This window comes from Mixophyes fleayi, chromosome 8 (assembly GCF_038048845.1).
Source record: "Mixophyes fleayi isolate aMixFle1 chromosome 8, aMixFle1.hap1, whole genome shotgun sequence".
Classification (NCBI taxonomy): Eukaryota; Metazoa; Chordata; class Amphibia; order Anura; family Limnodynastidae; genus Mixophyes; species Mixophyes fleayi.
In genome coordinates, this window is record NC_134409.1 from 4,939,482 (window position 1) to 4,958,310 (window position 18,829).

Below are 18,829 nucleotides of genomic sequence, written 5' to 3' on the forward strand. Positions count from 1 at the left end.
GTACCTGTTCCACTACAGCAGGCGTAGCAACATGTGGCTCTCAATTTTATATTACTTACACACAAAGAAGAAAAAATACAGCGCCTGATATTGTAGTAGTTTAAAAAGTTAAATCCAGAACAATTGGTGATGTTTAATATGCGGATCAGATGTAAGAGTGAGGAACATCTATGTTAAGGTCCCAAGTTCACAAATTCAAGTCTTGACAAGCTCCAAAGCATACGGTAGAAAATACCAGAGATAGTGTGTTCTCCTTTAGAATTATCAATATAACACCACTTCCACCATATGTGTGTATACATACCAGATATAAGAGAAAACAGGCTTATCTGTAACAAACTCCGACACGGTGTATCCTCTGAGTTCATTATGTAACTCCAGTCATCTCATCCTCTTCTAATAAATATATAATATATATCTATCAGCCAAAGAACTAAGCACCCTATATCTCTGCAGATGTTGTGGCGCAGTATACTGTAGGCCGCCAGGGATTCAGCAGCCATTTAGCGCTGCATGCTGTAGATTTTGGCCGCCCAGGGTTTTCTTGCCGTGGTGCTGTATTGTGTAGACCAGTGATGAGCAATCTGATGCACTTCAGGGGCCGCGTGGGTGGCTTCTAAAGAGCTGCACATCACCTTTACGCTCAGTAATAAGATATAATAATACGTTTAATTAAAGAAAGAGACTCCTATCTGTAATATATCCGCAGGCATGTTACACAAGTGTTACGTTCTATAACAATGATAACATGTAATAAAGCAGGAAGGAGCTGGGGGCCACAGGAGAACACTCAGAGGGCCACTTTTGTCCATCACGGCTGTATACGTTGGCCACCTGTGGATCTACTGCTGCTGCTGTGAAGCTACAAAGTCTTGGCATGCCAGTAAGCCAAAGACTGTTCGGCAATGCTGGGACTTCTAATTACACCAGCTACAGTCACAGGTCGTCTGTCTGTTGCATAGTTAGCATTGTAATTTTGTTGAAAAATGTTTGTGTGTGTTTTGGATGACGCTGGGCCTGGAGTGCGCCATGTGTTCCTCGCATGCTTTAATTAACAGCCAAAAACAATTACTGATATGTACTAAAGGAAGGTTCACTTTACACTCTTTCTAGGAAGGTCAAAACACTTCAGAAGTTACTCACTATACAGTCTGCCATATTTCTTTGAAAGTCTGTCCCATGTAACTGACTTGGATGTATAAATACAGCAGACTTTTACATGCCTGTTTATTTAACAGACTATGAAAGGAGAACATTTGGCCACCTTGCAATTCTCTGTATACATAACCACTGTATGTCTAATCAGTTTCTCATTTGTGAATCATTTTTATTTATTTTTTTTAACTCAAAAGGTTTTTATTGAATTTTTTAGAAAAGCATATTACAAACATAGCAGTGGTTGCAGAGTACATACAGCAGATCAGTTATATTGAACAATCCACACTGCTTAGATAAACAATCAAACAAGTAAATAAAAATGAGAAAAAATATTGGTACAGACAACAACACATCTTATGACCCAGTATACATAAGCCGAAGACGGCAAAGAGAACAGACAAGAAAAACAGACGGATAAAGGGGGGGGAGGGGGGGACAAGACAAGAGACTATCCGGTTATAGAAAGTGTACCAGTGGGTCTAGCCCAAGTACCCAACTTAACTCAAAAACCATTCCACAGTACTCACGGATCAAAGATTGAGCTGTGATTTGTAAAGTACTCCTACCATATAAACCACTTAACAAGCGGGGAGGAAGCCCCTGTAGACAGATTAAAACCTATGGTTTCCATTTTGTAGCTATGTTGGATCTTGTTAATAATTTTAGGGAGTGCTGGAATTAGAGGTGATTTCCAGTTCTGGGCTATTGCAGCTCTTGCTGCAATGAGAATATGTCCAGTGACATAGTGATTGTGTCGCTGGAGATGTTTAGGATGCAGATGAAGTAAAGCCATATCTGGGGAAGGAGAGAGATTATTTTTGGAGACCTGAGAGATTAAATGAAAGATTTCGGTCCACAATGGTTGAAGTTTCGAGCAAGACCAAAAGATGTGCATAAGTGTACCAATTTCACCACAATTCCTCCAACAATATTTAGATTCTGATGGCCAGATTTTATGCAGCTTATCTGGAGTAAGATATAACCTGTGAACAATTTTAGTCAACATTTCTGAATGGTTAATACACTTTGGCATCTTATATATGTTTAGGAACACTCTCCCCCATACCTCTTCTGAAATAGTGATATTTAGGTCAGATTCCCAGACAGCTTGAATCGGTAAAACCCGATTGTCAATAGGAGTTAAGAGTGTCCGGTACCATAGGGAAATTCCACCTGCGTGGGATGTAGGGGAGAGAATCACCTTGATACCAGGGGGGAGGGGTCCCATCACCCCCAAATGCGAGGGGCGTGTTTGTAACCAGTGCCTTACTTGAAGATATTTGTAAAAATCACGGACAGGGATATCATACTTAGCTTGTAATTGAGTGAAAGGGGGAAGAGCCTCCAGGAGGTCCTGCACACGTCTAGCTCCTTGCCTGTGCCAAGAGTCAAGACGGAGGTCTGGTATTAGTTGTGACAGTGCTATAGTAGAGAGGCTAGAGGAAGGGAGCTGGTAGTCTAGGAAAAGGGACATCATCTTATCCCAGGTGGTGAGAGAATCTCTTATGCTCCTTAATGTGAAGACTGGATTAGGTCTACTAGGTTTGTCCAGCCATAATAGATCTGCTAATGGGAATGGAGAGAAACTATGCTGTTCAATGTCACCCATGGTTTTTTCAGTGGGGCGGAGGCCTGCCAATCTCTAAGCTGATCCAAAATAGCCGCCTGTTATTATGCTTCTAGTTTGGGAGCGGCTAAGCCACCTTTTATTTTAGATCTGAACATTCTCTCTCTAGAGAGCCTAGACTTTTTGTTGTTCCAAATAAACTTGAACGCAATAGTATAAAATTTCTTAAGAAGGGACATAGGAGTTATAAAGGGAATAGAGCGGAACAGATACAGTATCTTCGGGAGCAACATCATCTTTACCGCTGCCACTCTACCAATCCAAGATATCTCATAGTTTGTCCATGACTTTGCAAGCTTACCCAATAGTGGCTGGTAATTACACTCAATGACTAGCTTAGGATCCATAGGTATGCATATGCCTAAGTATGTCATGTAAAGGGGACACCACTGGAAATTATAAAGCAATTTCAAAGAATTCAAAGCTTCTTGTGTGAGGGCCACCGGTAAAACCTCTGTTTTAACAGTGTTTAGTTTATAATAAGATACTTCTGAGTACTCTTTCAGGATTCTAGATACTGCAGGGATAGAGGTCTCAGGATTTGTAATAAATAGAAGTAGGTCATCAGCAAAGAGACAAATCTTATGATGGTATTTACCGATAACCGTGCCCATTTGTGAATCATTTTAAAGTTGAATTAATAAACTGTGTTTTTATTTGTGACCGAAGATTGTCTTTGCACAATACAATGAAATATAACCATTTGTATCGCAGTCTAGGAACTTTTACACATGTTTTCCAGTCTAAGTGATGGAGATGTGTTTTAGGAGTGTATCTAAAGTGTTTCAACCACCACCCATCCGACCATGGCCTATAAAATGCTGTTTCATGTCTCTCTGTTGTAGATTTCAGTCTGTCCTTAGCAGGTCACCACAGAGGCCATTTGCAACGATTATTCCCCAGCTGCAGGCTTTTAGTGAAGATGTTTGTAGAAGATTGTTACTAATTGCATCACACACGTTCCCCTAACAAACTTCATCAGTCACATATTAACAGAATCACTGCAGCATAGTCAGCGGATCACAGGTGCAATGACCATATTCTGTCACTGTGACATAGTCTTTATATTCTGTAAGAGAGTCCTTTATCTACAATGCAGGATGTCCAGTCCTCACTATCTGCTTCCCAAGGTGGTGGAGCTTTGTCATACATTGGTAAAACCTATAGGCTCATCTCTTGTACAGTGTGTGTGTGTGTGTATGTATGTATATATATATATATATATATATATATATATATATATATATATATATATATATATATATATATATATATAATTTATTTATTATATACCCAAAAAACTAGCACACTGTGGTATTTGGTGTTTCTATAACTACTGGGTATTTTTGTCCATTAGTTTCTCCATGTGTCTATGAATGTACCCACATTGCAGTCTTGCAATTGGCTCCATGCTGTAATCGTGTGCACCGTGTCCTCATCACAGAAAATAATAACTTCAAGATGTTTTCTTTGTAACCGTTTGTAAGCAGGTAACTTAACATGACTTACCCTAATCAATGAAACCCTCAGTCGGGAGTTATTAGGGCTGAATGGGAGAGGTAGGCAACCTGTGGCTTTCCAGCCTTTGTAGAGCCACAAGTCCCAGCATGTCTGTGGGTTATTACACAGGAGCTCCGGCACAGCAACCTGACAATAATTGCCCTGATATTCTGCCGGTATTTCTTTTGGGGTTGTATGCAGGAGCTCCTTCCCCCAAGTCTATCATGAGGACTGCTGGGAAAATCTGGCTAACAAATCAAAGTGAAACGTCAAATGTGGTACAGCTGCTGCATATGGGTGCACAGTACCAGGCAGCAGAGGCCAATCAAATGCTGGGATGCATAAAAAGAGGGATCTTGAATATGGGGCCCTGAGAGGGTTCAGCGGTGGGGAACCTCATTAATAGAGGAAAGGGGGGTCAAGGCAGCAGATATTGCTACTGCCAGATGAGTTCTTGCCGCCAGCTGGCTTTTCCCTTTAACAGGGGTGTTGTCAGTTTCTGGTGTGTACACTTAGCACTTACTGAGGATCCCTCTGTCATCAATTAAGAAAGTAAACAAAAATTAATTTAGACAAAGTTTATTTGTTGTATCCACGAGCAGCTTCAATTAACTAATCTGCCTGGGTGTCCCCTTAGTTATAGAATAACTGTGGCATGTATACCCCTGTAGGTGTACAGGCCCTGACAAAGACTGTAAGTTGTTTTGTTTTGTTTTTTGGGTTTTTTTTATATCCCCTCCAATCAACTAATTGTTCTTAGTTATAGAAGATCTGATATTATTTCCGTGAGTAGATGATAAATCTGCACATTCAAGGCAATTTTTTATTACAATGTAGCATTCAGGTTAGTAACAATAACAGGACCTACACCTACATATATTGAGTCCAGGCACCTGATTGGACAGCTGCAGCAGTCTGTCCTCTGTCATCAATTTAGAGCTCTGTTAAAGGCCCTTTAGACCCTTCAGCAAGTGCCTTGACATACTATAATTCCTGTTGCTCGGGGGTTTGGCAGGTTTCCTCTGAGCTTTTTATGGGAATGTTTTAGTGTGGTAAAATTTCAAATTAAGGTGAACTTTAATGAATCAGTGATTAATACTATCTGTTTGTGGGATGAATGCATTGTAAAACAAAGGAATTGGTAGGGAATGTTGGAGGATTGCGGGATTTCTATGCGCTATCTGGCAACTATTCCCATTTCTCTTCCCTGCTTCCCATGAATTTCCCTGTCTGTGCAGGTGTTTTGATTTGAACTTTTTATTGAAAATTCCAGTGTTTATTTTTATGTTGTTTTAGCAGCTGTCCATCAAGTCTATTTAAGGCTCATTTGGGTGTGGCTCACAAGCCAGTCATTGCTATAGATATAAGTCCCTATACCTGGCAGGTGAGTGCATGTGATTTAAACTGCATTTTAATGGTTTTTAAAGCATATAGGTCAGTGTAAGATCTGCATAGAATGAGGTTCTGTTAACACTGGGATGCAGGCTTAATAGTTTTGATCAAAATATGAACCAATACCTCATGTTTTCATTTGGCTAGACACACACAGATATGCAGTGTTAGGGATAAGTGCTGACAACTGTCTTTTTTTTTTTTTGTATTCATATATGGGCATTTATATTGCCCTGCAGCTGGTACCATATATAATATGGGATATACCGAGTTCTGGTTTATTTCTTCTCTAGTATTATCTGTATTTTTTTTTTTTCTGTTACAATTCAGCCAGGTGGAGTTTTAGGAGCGTATTTGAAGCACGTTGACACTGAATAGGATTCTAAAGAAAAATATTCAAAAACTTCTTTAGAAAATTCCTTTTTTTTAATAGGTGTGAAACGTAAAGACTGCACCAAATTCCACGTTGCGGGACACCGCAGCAGGGAGGGAAAACAGACTATGGCTTTTTTAAAAGTAGATAAAAGATCTCACGTTTGTCTCTTTCCGCCCCAGTCACATTTTATCTGTCTAGTCACTTTGCGGAGGAGGTAAGACCATCGCATCCATGTCCCATCTAATTGTACGGCTGTCAGTTTTCTGTGCAATTGTTAATGGACCAAATCAATAGATATTATCCTGTCCGAAAGAAACACGGTTGTGTTTCTATGGACGACGGTCCGTATTAAATCTATTCCATACTCACAGGAAATCTAGATTATTAAATGCGGAACTTTTATTTGATGTGTAATTGGGCCACACAATACTGTTACACAGTTTGTAAGTATTCATCTTGCGTGTGATATGAGCTGGCTTTTATTGCTGTCTTTTCCGACAAGATAATATAAGAAAAATAATCTACAGGAGATAGTGATGTCGCTGCCTCCGCTTATAGCTCCCAGCTGTGCGGCTACCTCTGAGATTAGTGTAATCTGCATCATGTCGGAGGTGTCTCACCAGCCTTATGGCTGCTCATATCGGCCTATCTGCAAACCGGACCGTAACCGGTTTGGTAACTGGTCATTTTTGGTCACTTTGCATAATTTGAACTTGATTTATATTTTCGAACGCATATAAATCGCATTAAGAACGGATAAGAGCGAATGAGCCCTAAGATAAAAGAATCAGTAACTGATGAGCAGTTATTATAGTGATGAGTATAATTTAACATTACTATCATACCCTAGACCTTTAAATGCCGACTTTCTATCCCACTTGGGATCAAGCTGTTCCCTGGTATGTTGAGCAGCTCCGGCAGTGACATGTTTATCAATGTGAAAATCTAAGGATAATTGCTGACAGATACTGAGAGATTAGACTCCTCCCTTCACTTTTTCATCTCTCCAGCCTGTTTTCCCAGGTAATTATCCTTTATCAACCTATAATCTTTCGCGATCCAGAGACACCTTTTTTTATGGTAATTTACATATTATTCGTACACCCGTTTCACTCCTCTCTTCCTGAACGACTGCATTTATTAGGATATCTCTGTTCCTGCATATAATTTCTAACCTTTCAATATATCGACTGTTTGCTGTTGACCTGGAGTGCAGTGCCGTGCTGGATTATCAGCCATTTGTAAAGGAGAGCACATCGGTCGACTAAAAATTTGAACGAAAGGTTTCCTCACTGCAGTCAGTAGAAGCGCAGTTGTCTCTGTATCAGAATCTCTGCCGGTGCCTTAATTATCTGTCCAGGAATGAGCTGCTGGTGAGTGTTATGTCCCAACTGATTGTACAAGTCACCCAGCAGTTCATATTGTGCACTTGTGGTACTTGGAGAATGATCTGGACTAAAGCTGGGTACACACTGCAGAAATTTCTACCGATACGATAGTGTTAACGATATTACCGACGACTGAAATATATTGATGCATACACACTACACATGTTTTATCTTCATCTCTCATAACCATCTGCTGAAAAGATGGTGACTCTGTACCCTGTACAGATATCTGCCTACACTGCTGGTGGTGAGTGCGTGCACACTGCCACATTTGTCCTCCATTTGTAGAGATATTTAGTCCGTTTATAAAGTCAATTCATAGGATACGATGAGCTTTGGAACTTTGAATGATTGTTGGAGCGTGCACACTATTGTGATATTGGGCCGCACAGTCGTTTTATCGTGTGATTGGCGCAGTGATCAGGTGAAAAACCTGCAGCGTTCAACTAGCCTAAGCGTTTGTTGCAGCAGATATAAAATATTCTCCTCTACAAGCGAGGGGTTGAGACGCACAAGCTGTGTACCATTTGATTTGGAACTATGACGGTTGTGAAAATTGGTGTTAATTACAATGAGTATGAGAAACGCTCCATACACTGTCTGTGTTATCTCGGTCCAGGCTGTGTGTCTGGTACCCAGCACTTCCGCTGTCGGTGACCGTATAGCAGCGGTGTCTGATCAGAGGCTGACAGTCTCCAGTGGTTTTAACAGATGCTGCTCTCGTGTGGTAATGCCAGGCTCCGGCACAAACAGGATTTAAGTAAGATAATCAATGGATGGCACATAGAATGAACAGCCTTTGTTAAAAGACCTATTACGCCTCACCTACCAATGGCAATCCATACACTAGAGCGGTGTACAGTGCAATGAATTTGCTATTGTGGGAAGCACTTTTTTTTTTTTTTTTTTTAATCTGCTTTTTCTTGAGTTGGGTATGTTATATTCAATTTTTTGGGTGGGTGGTTTGTTAAGATTCATTAGTAGATTACCGTAGGATGGTGCTGGATGCAACTTGTAGCTAAAATGTAGTTTACAGAGCTGGATCAATCGCAAAGCTTGGACAAAATATTAAGCTCATTTTAAAGCTACTTCCAGCGTAGACAGGTCAGCGACACGATAAATCAGGCCTGGCCAACCTGTGGCTTTCCAGGTGTTGTGAAACTACAGTCCCCAGCATGCTTTGCCTATAGCTTTTCACTATTACACGGCTAGACAGACTAATTCTAAACCATAAGTTGCCAAGCAATTAAAATATTCATGCTGAAGATCTCTAGGACATGGTCACAAATTGGACTCCGTTAGTGAGGCTGGGTACAAACTACAGTGTTTTCAGTTGCTTATCGGGCCAGTCACACAATATACAACCATCAGCCCAATATGTCATTAGTGTGTATACATTGCATCGATGAGCGACTTTCGCTCCAAAGCACAACGTATCGTTTGATTTTTAAACCAGGCTAAAAATGTCATTCAGCGATGGAACGATGCCGCTCCAATCCTGCAGTATGTAAGCACTCAGGACCAGCAGTGTCCATAGATCTCTATGGAGTGTGCAGAGTCATGAGGTTTTCAGCCGATGGTTAGGACAGATGAAGGTTAATCGTGTGAAACGTGTTTTGTGTGTAGAAGATTCGGCATGCTGACTTTTTATTTTCCAATTTTTATAAAACTGGTAGTAAAATTGTTAAGAATATCGCATAGGGAGAAAGTTTGTATAGTGTGTACCCAGCCTAAGATTTCAGCTGTAGCAGAGACCTGGTGATACTTGTGGGGATCAGGGGATTCTACATAGATTAATTTCTAGGGGTGCATAGAAGTTCCACGTTAAATTAAATAGTCTGTGCCTGAGCGTGGTAGGATCTCCCCGCAGGGACTGTAAAGAGACCTGTGATCTCCCTCCTCTTGTTATACTCTGCATTGTATCATTGTCCTTGTCTCATCCATGGGACGGCTGCTTATCATGTATCAGAACTATTTAGCATCACTTACATCTCGCTCTAAGTTACACATGATGAGAGAGAGGAGGGAACAATAGGACAAGTCTGGAATAAAGGCTCCCCGTGTATCAGAGGAATTAATGGGGTGTTGACTCCTTTATATGTCGCAGACAACCAGGTTTTAATTAGTGTTAGTAAATATTGAGTGCTAATGTTTATACAATAACAATAACAAAAGGTTACTTGAGAACTTCTAGATAACATCAGAACTCTTTATTTTACATTATCTGGGATTCTGATCAAAATAAGAACAACTATTGGGGATGGTTCATACTTGTGTGTTTGTGACGTTGTTCTCATGAGAGGAGGGATTCATCAAAAACATTTTCATTCTTTTTTTTAATGCAGATTTCTGACTTGTCTTTCTATTGGTTAGATGTACAGTGTATCTGCCCAAAAATATGCTGCATACGGAGTTTAAATATGCACCTCACCCCCACAAAAAATGCACCTCGCCCTAATAAAACTGTCTGTGTTTGTTTTGTCCGATTTTCATCTAAGTGAGGGGTGTTGTCATTCTGTGATTCTCCAACTGCTGTGCAAGTACAACTCCCAGCCAGCCCGGTTTTGCTGGGACTTGTAGTCCCACAACAGCAGGAGAGCCAGACTCTCGATTGTTGGACAAACTGGATGAACTTGTTCTGAAGCACACCAACGTGGTGTTTGCAGCGTGCTGAGTCTTGTAGACATGTGGGATCTGTACATTTGTGGTTGTGTAGATTTGTGCAGCGAGACTCAGCCGGATACACACATTCTCCACCACATACTCCCTCTCGCAGCAACTCGCTGCTAGCAGAGCTTTAAATAGTGCAACTTATGTAAATATATCTGGATAATGTCAGCCTTTTGGTGTATTTCTGCTCCAGCAATAATCTATATGGAGAGTTGTCCCTAATCCTACATTCCGCACTCCTGGAAGTTGGTTTGTGTTATCTGAAGTAACGTTCCGCCATCCCAGTCCTGCGATTTAACCCCATTGGGCGAAGTTGACACTAATTCCAGCCAGACACACGATGGGACCCCTGTATCACTGTTCACAGAGGTGGTCTCTGTTCAGTAGTTTTATTTACTCCTCAGTGTCCCACTAGTCCTAGAAATCCACACATCATATATATTAAATGTGCTCAGCCATCAATGTCCGATCTTGCAGTAATGTAACATTTGGTTACTTACAATATGTGTGACCTTTGCTTAATAAGGGGCTCTGGATCCCACGTCTCTGGGACGTGACCGGTCATAGTGAAGACTATCCACGGACTATCCTGCAGAGAGGGGAACAGTGATCTTGGCCTCCGTGGTTTCCGTTGTCGGCGTGGGGAGGAGTGAGAGTTACTTGGGCTTTAGTCCATGTCTGTGGATAGTGTCGCCCTCAAAACCCTGGGCTGTCGGCGCTCTGCAGGTATTCTTGGCCTCCTGGAATAGGGTGTCTACCTATGGGCTCCACGCTGATGGTTATTTAGGCTTCCCACCACCCCCTACTATATGTTTTGGGAAGAGACAGAACGGGTGAGAATTAGAGAAAATGCGTTAATCATCTACAGAGTGACGACCGCTTCAAAGTAGTTTGAGAAAGTAGAAGTGTTGATTAATTCAGTAAGTGATAAATAACTTTACAGAGCAATACATATTGTTATACTCCGCATATAAGGTGTACATGTAACATTTTATACGTCCATGTAGACCGGATGAATGTACTCCGACACCTCTATGGCCCCTGTTCTGGGCAGCTCTCCATCACTTGGAGGGGCACGGTCAGAAATATTTGTGTATAATGTGTGTCTATAGTTAAACATGGGTTTTTCGTTCCATATTTTATTCAAGTTAAATTATCCACAAACACTTACATTAGTTGTAATTGCTGCTTGGTGAAGGAGCTGTAATTGTAATCACTGTAACATTTATCCCTTCATCTTTTGGTTGTACAGCCAGACCAATGAAATGTACACTGATACATCAACACAAAGCATAAAATAAAAACTTTTTTGTTGTTTTTTAATGGAATATTTTGTATCCTTGTATTTTACGTAATATAGCAATTTTGTTTGTGATGTTTTACATGTACTGTGATATAAACATACCCTCCAGTCATTGCTAAACTCCAATATCCGTCTGTGTCGCCAGGTTGTGAGCAGCTGGGAAGATGGAGGTCGTACTATCGCAGTGGACGCAGCGCTATCATGAGTTCATGAAGGGGTCAGGTAAAATGCGCATCCTCTTTTCTATCGTACATTGAAGTGGACTTGGCAACTACATACAGTGGATACAGACGTTGAACTAATGACCTCACTGAGGCATGAGGCACTTCCCACAATCTGACTGCTTCCACTATGTGTAGACAATTGGTCCTTTTTCACAATGCAAAACGGAATAAAGTGCCCTAGATTGTGAGTTCTTCAGACCAATGATTGAAATGTTACTATCCCTTATTTATATAGTGCCAACATCTGTAAATACACTTGTGAATCTCCCGTTGTTACTATTCTGAAATGTTGTGTACACAGAAGATGCAAATTCTATAAAGAGCTGGAAATACAACATTATTCAAATATTATGTACGTGTCTCACCTGTCCCCTCAGCTGCTGGTCTCTCATCTGTCAGCGGATGTGTGGGTTCACGTAGGGTGCCGAGGGCCCCGTGCCTCTCTCCCTGATCTCATACATGACCACAGACGTTGTGTTCCGGGCTAGTAATTACCCCCCCCCCCCTCCCCCAAGTTATCTGCTGCCGCCGTCTTATTTATGTTTGTTTTAACCCTTTCTGCATCAACTGTAATCTCTCCCCAGATCCAAGAATAAGTCATTACCCCCTCATGCACTCTCCCTTCCTGCCCATGTCCATTCTGGTGGGGTATGTCTTCTTTGTGCTGTCCCTGGGGCCTCGAATCATGGCCAACCGGAAGGCCTTTGACCTCAAGCCGTTGATGGTGGTTTATAATTTCAGCCTGGTGGCCCTCTCTGCTTACATAGTATACGAGGTAAGCTGCATCACAAGAAGAAGTAGTTATCCTGTAGAGCCTACTGGTATGCTGGGACTTGTGGTTCCACAGCAGGCAAAGTGCTTCGGGTCACCTACCTCTGCTTTAGGGCAACACATTTGTATGTATACATTCCTGGGGCGTGTTTTCTTGAACTGTGCTTTGTTGGGGTGTGGTACTTAATTCTGCACTTATGATTGGCGCTATGTAAACAACAATATCACGGAGCGTTATACAGAAGATCAGTGATCTTTCATGGAAGTCTCCAAGCCATAGGAGCTTACAATCTAATTTCCCTACCGCACATACACATTTTGTCAGCAGCCAATTAACCTACCAGCGTGTTTTTGGACTGTGGGAGGAAACCAGAGCACCCGAAGGTCACACACGCAAACACTGGAAGAACATACATGCTCCACACGGATAGGGCCCTGGAATCTATCTCGATTCTTACCTATACTGGGCAGGGGGTAATTATTGGCTGTGGTGATGTCATTCAGCCAATGGGGAGAGACCAGTAAGTAACTGACTGATACTTTTACCAATATTGGCGATGCCACCGAAACTATTGATACAGATAATGACTGAGCCCCCAGAAAAAAGGGTAGAAACATTGGATATATGTTAAAATAAATCGTTAATAAAGAAATGTACTTGTTTATCTAGAAATTATAGGGGGGGTATTCAATTGTTCCTCCGGGCGCCGCCGGAACGAGCGCGTTAAAAACATTACCGTTTATACGGTAAACTTGCGCGTAAAAACCGTTAATACGGTAGTTTACTTGCTGAATTTCATCTCGCAGCGAGATGAAATTCAGCGAGTAATTACCGTATAAGCGGTAATAGTTTTAACGCGCTCGTTCCGGCGGCGCCCAGAGGAACAATTGAATACCCCCCTATATGTTTTGTTTAAAGGATAATTCCACATTCACTAAAAAACCTAATATAAGATTACCTAACCGCATAATCTCCCACCGCCACCTCCTTTATATTTCAGGTAGCTGTAATTGGCATTGAGTTTTAGGGATATCCTGCTCCATCTGCATATGGAGAACGTCCCAACCAACGGTGTCATTACCCAGCGTCACCGAGTTACAAGTCCCAGCAAGACTAACTGGATGATTATAGGTTATTGACGCCTCACAATCCATGCTGGAGAGTGATGGCCGAGTCTGTGTAGTTACAGGGGAACCTTATATATGGGTCTGTTAATGCTGCTGCCATTGATACCCTTCATATGACTTGGGGCATATGTTCTCCCAGGCGGCTTTAATTTAACATCTGGCGGCTCGTTCTGAACAGATTCTCGCAGGTCTGATACTGAGAGCAGTTTAGATGTTTATTACAGGATGTAAGACAGATACAGTATCGTTATCCAGTATTGATAACACTTACAGCCGCTCTAATGATAACTGCCTGTAATGACGTGATATTTATGGGTAATTTCTTTTCTTCAGTTCCTTATGTCGGGCTGGTTGACTGGTTACACCTGGCGGTGTGATCCTGTAGATGAGTCTCATTCTCCGATGGCCCTACGGGTGAGTGTGCGCACGGCCTGGTGACGGCACCGTGCCCCTTTACCCTTCCTGCAGCGCTGCCTGACACCTGCTGAACTTTGCACCATAAACAGAGTGGTGATAAGCGGCTGTTATCTCCCGTTATCTGTATTCCTTCATTACCAGTCATAGTAACCTGCACCCTGACTCCCCTTCCCCTCACCTGGCGCCGCTTAGATTTATGACGTCTAATCTGTTCCTGACCGATGGGACATAGAGTTTTGTTTTTTTCATTGTTTTCTTTAAAGTTCCGTCCCTGATCTAAAGATTTGGAAGACTGTGTTTGCTGACAAGTGATACATTGTAATCTATATCTTCCTTTCTTCCCCTCCGTAGATGGTACAAGTGGCGTGGCTCTTCTTGTTCTCTAAATTTATTGAACTGCTTGATACAGTAAGTGTCGATTCTTGTCATTTACATTACACTGACACTACATCATTCGCTAGAGGCCAATAATACACACGTAGTGTCCAAAGGCCTTGTCAATGCAGATTTTTCACCAACATAAAATTCACCCACACCAAACGGGCACCAATATCTCTATACATGTACGGTGACCTATTCAGAAGTATTGAAAAACCAATCCTTTACCATAAATGTAATTAATTACTATTTGCATAGAAAATGTATACATTAATGTCACTGAAAACCATATTAAATGCACTAAACCCTCTGCCCTCTTACAAAATCTTTTTTTACATTCATTCACATTGTATTATCGAAGCTGTTTGTATTTACCTGTTTTGCTATATTTATTTTTTTTATTCAGTTTTTACATATAGTGTCTTGTATGTTCCTGTCATATGTCCCTTACACTAAGCTGCAGTAACGTTGTGTGCGCAGTTCATGTATAAAGCTACTAGAGGGTTATAAAATCTCTGTCTTTAAAGGGGCGTTCTACCTTCACCTGACTTTAATCACACTGGTGCAAATCTATATTCTTTATTTTCCCCGACTTCCCTCTGTGCTTTTGAGCACAGAAAAACTTGTATGTATTTGTTGCCCTTGAATACAACACAAAACTGCACTGTGGATGCAGCGTAGAGCTGTGTTGTACCCAAGGACAGACAACTTTGCCTGTAAAATGAATGGAAAATCATTGGTTGAAAATAAAGCAATACATTCCATGAAACTTGCAAAAGGATGTGTAGAAATCACAATATTGAGTCTCTGAGAGTGAACCTCTCACTCCTGCCCAATCCCTCTCCCCCCCCCCCCCTTTTAATTTTACCTAGCGGCCGAGACGTCCTCGTTTCGCTACAATGTTCCACTGACACGATGTCACCGGCTTTGTGTTTTCTGTGTCTCGTCTCAGTTCTCGCTTCTTATTCGCTACAGGTTTTCTTTGTGTTGAGGAAAAAAAACGGTCAGATCACGTTCTTGCACATCTTCCATCACTCGGTCCTGCCCCTGAGCTGGTGGTGGGGAGTCAAGTTCGGTCCAGGTGAGGACACCCGCCGGCTGTTTGACATTGGAACATTTGTTGGGTCTTCTCATGACGACTGATTGATCTCTCTGTTTTTACCGCTAGGTGGTATGGGATCTTTCCACGCCATGATCAATTCTCTGGTCCACGTCATCATGTACTTCTACTACGGACTGTCTGCTGCCGGGCCCCAATTCCAGAAGTACCTGTGGTGGAAGAAGCACATGACGGCCATCCAGCTGGTAAGAGAATGGACGCACTCGGTAGAAAGCGTTATGGAAACGATATTTAATGATTCCATGATTCCGTGTTCCCCTCCTCCCTCCAAGTCACCCTTTTTTGCTTTGTCTCACAGATCCAGTTTGTGTTGGTCTCCATCCACATTACTCAGTATTACTTCATGCCCAGCTGTGACTATCAGTTCCCCATCTTCATCCATCTCATTTGGATCTACGGCACAGTCTTCTTCATCCTGTTTTCCAATTTCTGGTACCAGGCATACACCAAAGGAAGACGCCTCCCCAAGGCCGGCGCCGCTTCCAACGGAGCAGTTCATCAGAACGGCAAAGCTAAGAACGGCAAGGCCAAGGCAAACTAGGTCTATGCAAGACGGGCGCGTTCGATGTCCCGGAATTCCCGTACATGTGGGAAGATGTCACCCTTCTGTTTTTGGTTTTTGTTTTTTTGTTTTTTTAAGCCGAGAAACCCAGCTGTTTGATGGCCAGTACAAACTGCCAAACTGGTTTCCGACTGACCCTGGGGCTTACACCAGCCAAAATTTAAGTGCCTAAAAAGACTGTTTGTATGAAGCGAGTGTGTCTGAATCCTATGCCCCTCCTGCAGCCCTAGCGCCCCCGTTCTCCAGCATCGAGCCGCTCCCGTGAGTGTGAAGAGACCGTTTCACTCCAACCGTTCTCCGTGTTTTCTTTACTGTACTACCTGGTCCCACAGCAGTCGCCAAGAATCCGGATTCCTTTGCGTCACATTCCAGTAAATCTCTTTCACCCGGAGAGCAGACTGGGAGCTAACTCCTCCCAACTCCAGTCTCCTCCAGTCTGAATGTTTTATTTGATCACACTGGGATTTTCCTGGACACAGTAACGGAGATCTGTAACCTGGTTGTAAAACTTGCAGGAATTCTGAAATACTTGAATACTGGGACGTCTGTGTCTTTTAACGTCTAGGTCATTTTGTCTGAAGGAGACAACAGTACTGTACGTTTTTGTTTGTTTTAGGCTAAATTTAAGTTAATTTGCCTGATTTGAAGGAGGGAGGTGTTGTCCATTCTTAACATATTTCACACTTGTTCTCTGTTCCTTACATTTAATTCACCCCTGTGTCCCGTCCACATCGTCCTCACTTATTTTTCATGTGCCACTGATTTCTATATATACCACTGTAATACATGTTATCTGCTGCTTCGGAAGACCAGATTCTATCCGAGATCCCTTTAGCAGCAGAGGCAATCACTTTGTACATGGAAAACCCGTCGGACCTCTACAGTGAACGTGTTATCGGCGGCCAGAAGCTGGTGCTGGGTTGGGATCTCCTCATAACTTATCCGCAAGTCTGCCAGAATATTTATCAATTTTGTGTAATACTATTAATAAAAGACTTAATGCACATGGCTAATTCCAAAGCAGGCTGTTGTATAGAATACTGTTCATGAGACTGTTTAGTAGAGGCCCTAGGCTGGGCCGGTGGGTTACGCGCGTACCCCATTGTTGGAAATGGTATGATCCACCCTGCATACTGTCAGAGTGGTTTGTTCCACGTTATGAAGAAGGCCTTACAGCCACTAGAAAAAGCATTTGCTCTTTAATGCATAACTTTTGAATTGCTGTCAAAGGATTTACTTTAATCTGCATAACAGACATTATGAAAATTATACCTTGCAAAGTCAGCCGTGTTGTGCACTAAACCAATATTCATGGGAATGCAATCTATTGTTTTACTGCGACTCATACCTCAATTACGTTACTAGTGAATGGCTTGGCCAGATATTGGTTTAGTCTGCAACTTATAGGTCAGGGGTCTTGTGTCTGGCCATCCGCCCGCTCTACTGTGAGGGGAGGAGAGTGAACTACAGTTATGCCCCCCCATACAAGAGAGTGGCAGTTTTGTGTTACTATAAAAGAGTTTTATTAACAGTTGTAACTTCTAAGAGTTGATGCAGCTTAGACCTAGACTAAGGAAGCGCAGAGCCAACTTTGCTTTACGGAAAACCCCTTAAACGTTACTGTGTTCTGTCATCAGTGTTTAACACCATCTGTTCTGTCTTCATTTCTCGTTCTGCTGTGTTTCTTGTGTGTGGAGCGGTAGTTTACAGCTCATTGAAAATAGCAGGACCGTAAATGGTTAACCGCCATACCGATTGAAAGCTAGATGCTCGAGCAGAGGCTACGTTAATAGACCGCCAGATATAATTTAAAGTGCACCTATCACCCAGATGCAGTAGAGGCAGCTCTCCATCTTGGTGGGAACCAGTGACAAACGCTGATCCTTCCATGGCACTGGCTGCCTGCATTGTATGTACACAACAAGTGGCCCTCTTGTCTCTGTTCTGCTAAAGTTTGTTCCAAAATCCAGTGGGACCTCTGTTGTCTGTGATAGAGCATGGAGGTGGAGAAAAGGGAGGTTAACGTGTACCTGTTCCGCCTACATGAGATGGAAGTAGCTGTTTTATGGGCTTAACGAATTACTCAGCTTATCAACTCATTGGTTCTTTTTGCAGTAATAATCAGCAGCATTCTCAGGAATAGCTCCCTCTACTGTCTATAGGTGGCAAGTACACTTTAGACGAGTATTCACAACAGGATATAATTTAGGGTATTGCTTTGCTAGCTAGAGAAATGTCATCTACATTCAGTGGTAGAAGGTCTAGTTTAAAAAAAAAAAGTGCATAATTCAGATGCTACTATAGTTAAAATTACCTATTTTGTGTAGTCAGAAAATCTATATTAAAGGAACAGATTTAAATACAAAGCACTTCAGAGCTAAATATATATAACGGTTTTCTTCTGTATTCTTCAGTCAGCAATATCGGGACCAGCTGTGGGTCTCTATGAATGTGTGTTTGTCTCCCTTTGTTTTAATTTATACTAATTTGTAACAGAAGTAGAGGGTATGAAACGCCTCTGCGGAGGTAGCGACTTCCAACTCTACAGTTTTTGCTTTATGTGAGAGGTGGGCAACCCGTGGCTGTCCATCTATTATGGAACTACAAGTCCCAGCATATCTGCTGGAGAGAGATCACTCGCCTAAGCTTACTTTATGTGATTGTAATAAATGTACCCATCCACCTTCATGACATTCTTATTGCTTTATGTCGAGAAGTAATTCTCATACTTGTGCCTTAAATGCTTCACTGTCTTATTCCATTCCTAAAATGTATCCCAAATCACCTTGTGTTATTAAAACGTCTGCCACTCGTA

The 18,829-nt window shown here is 42.0% G+C and overlaps 1 protein-coding gene across 2 annotated transcripts in view; it reads left to right on the forward strand.

The window, feature by feature from the left end:
* The window catches only part of ELOVL1 (ELOVL fatty acid elongase 1), a 35,718-nt gene extending 16,889 nt beyond the window's left edge, over positions 1 to 18,829 (forward strand). For both annotated transcript variants that reach the window (XM_075181702.1, XM_075181700.1), the window contains exons 2-8: positions 11,560 to 11,636; positions 12,223 to 12,413; positions 13,871 to 13,951; positions 14,306 to 14,362; positions 15,308 to 15,413; positions 15,501 to 15,637; positions 15,751 to 18,829. In XM_075181702.1, coding sequence (XP_075037803.1) covers positions 11,579 to 11,636; positions 12,223 to 12,413; positions 13,871 to 13,951; positions 14,306 to 14,362; positions 15,308 to 15,413; positions 15,501 to 15,637; positions 15,751 to 15,993 — 873 coding nt within the window. In that variant the 5' untranslated portion in view covers positions 11,560 to 11,578 and the 3' untranslated portion in view covers positions 15,994 to 18,829. The remainder of the gene's footprint in view (positions 1 to 11,559; positions 11,637 to 12,222; positions 12,414 to 13,870; positions 13,952 to 14,305; positions 14,363 to 15,307; positions 15,414 to 15,500; positions 15,638 to 15,750) is intronic.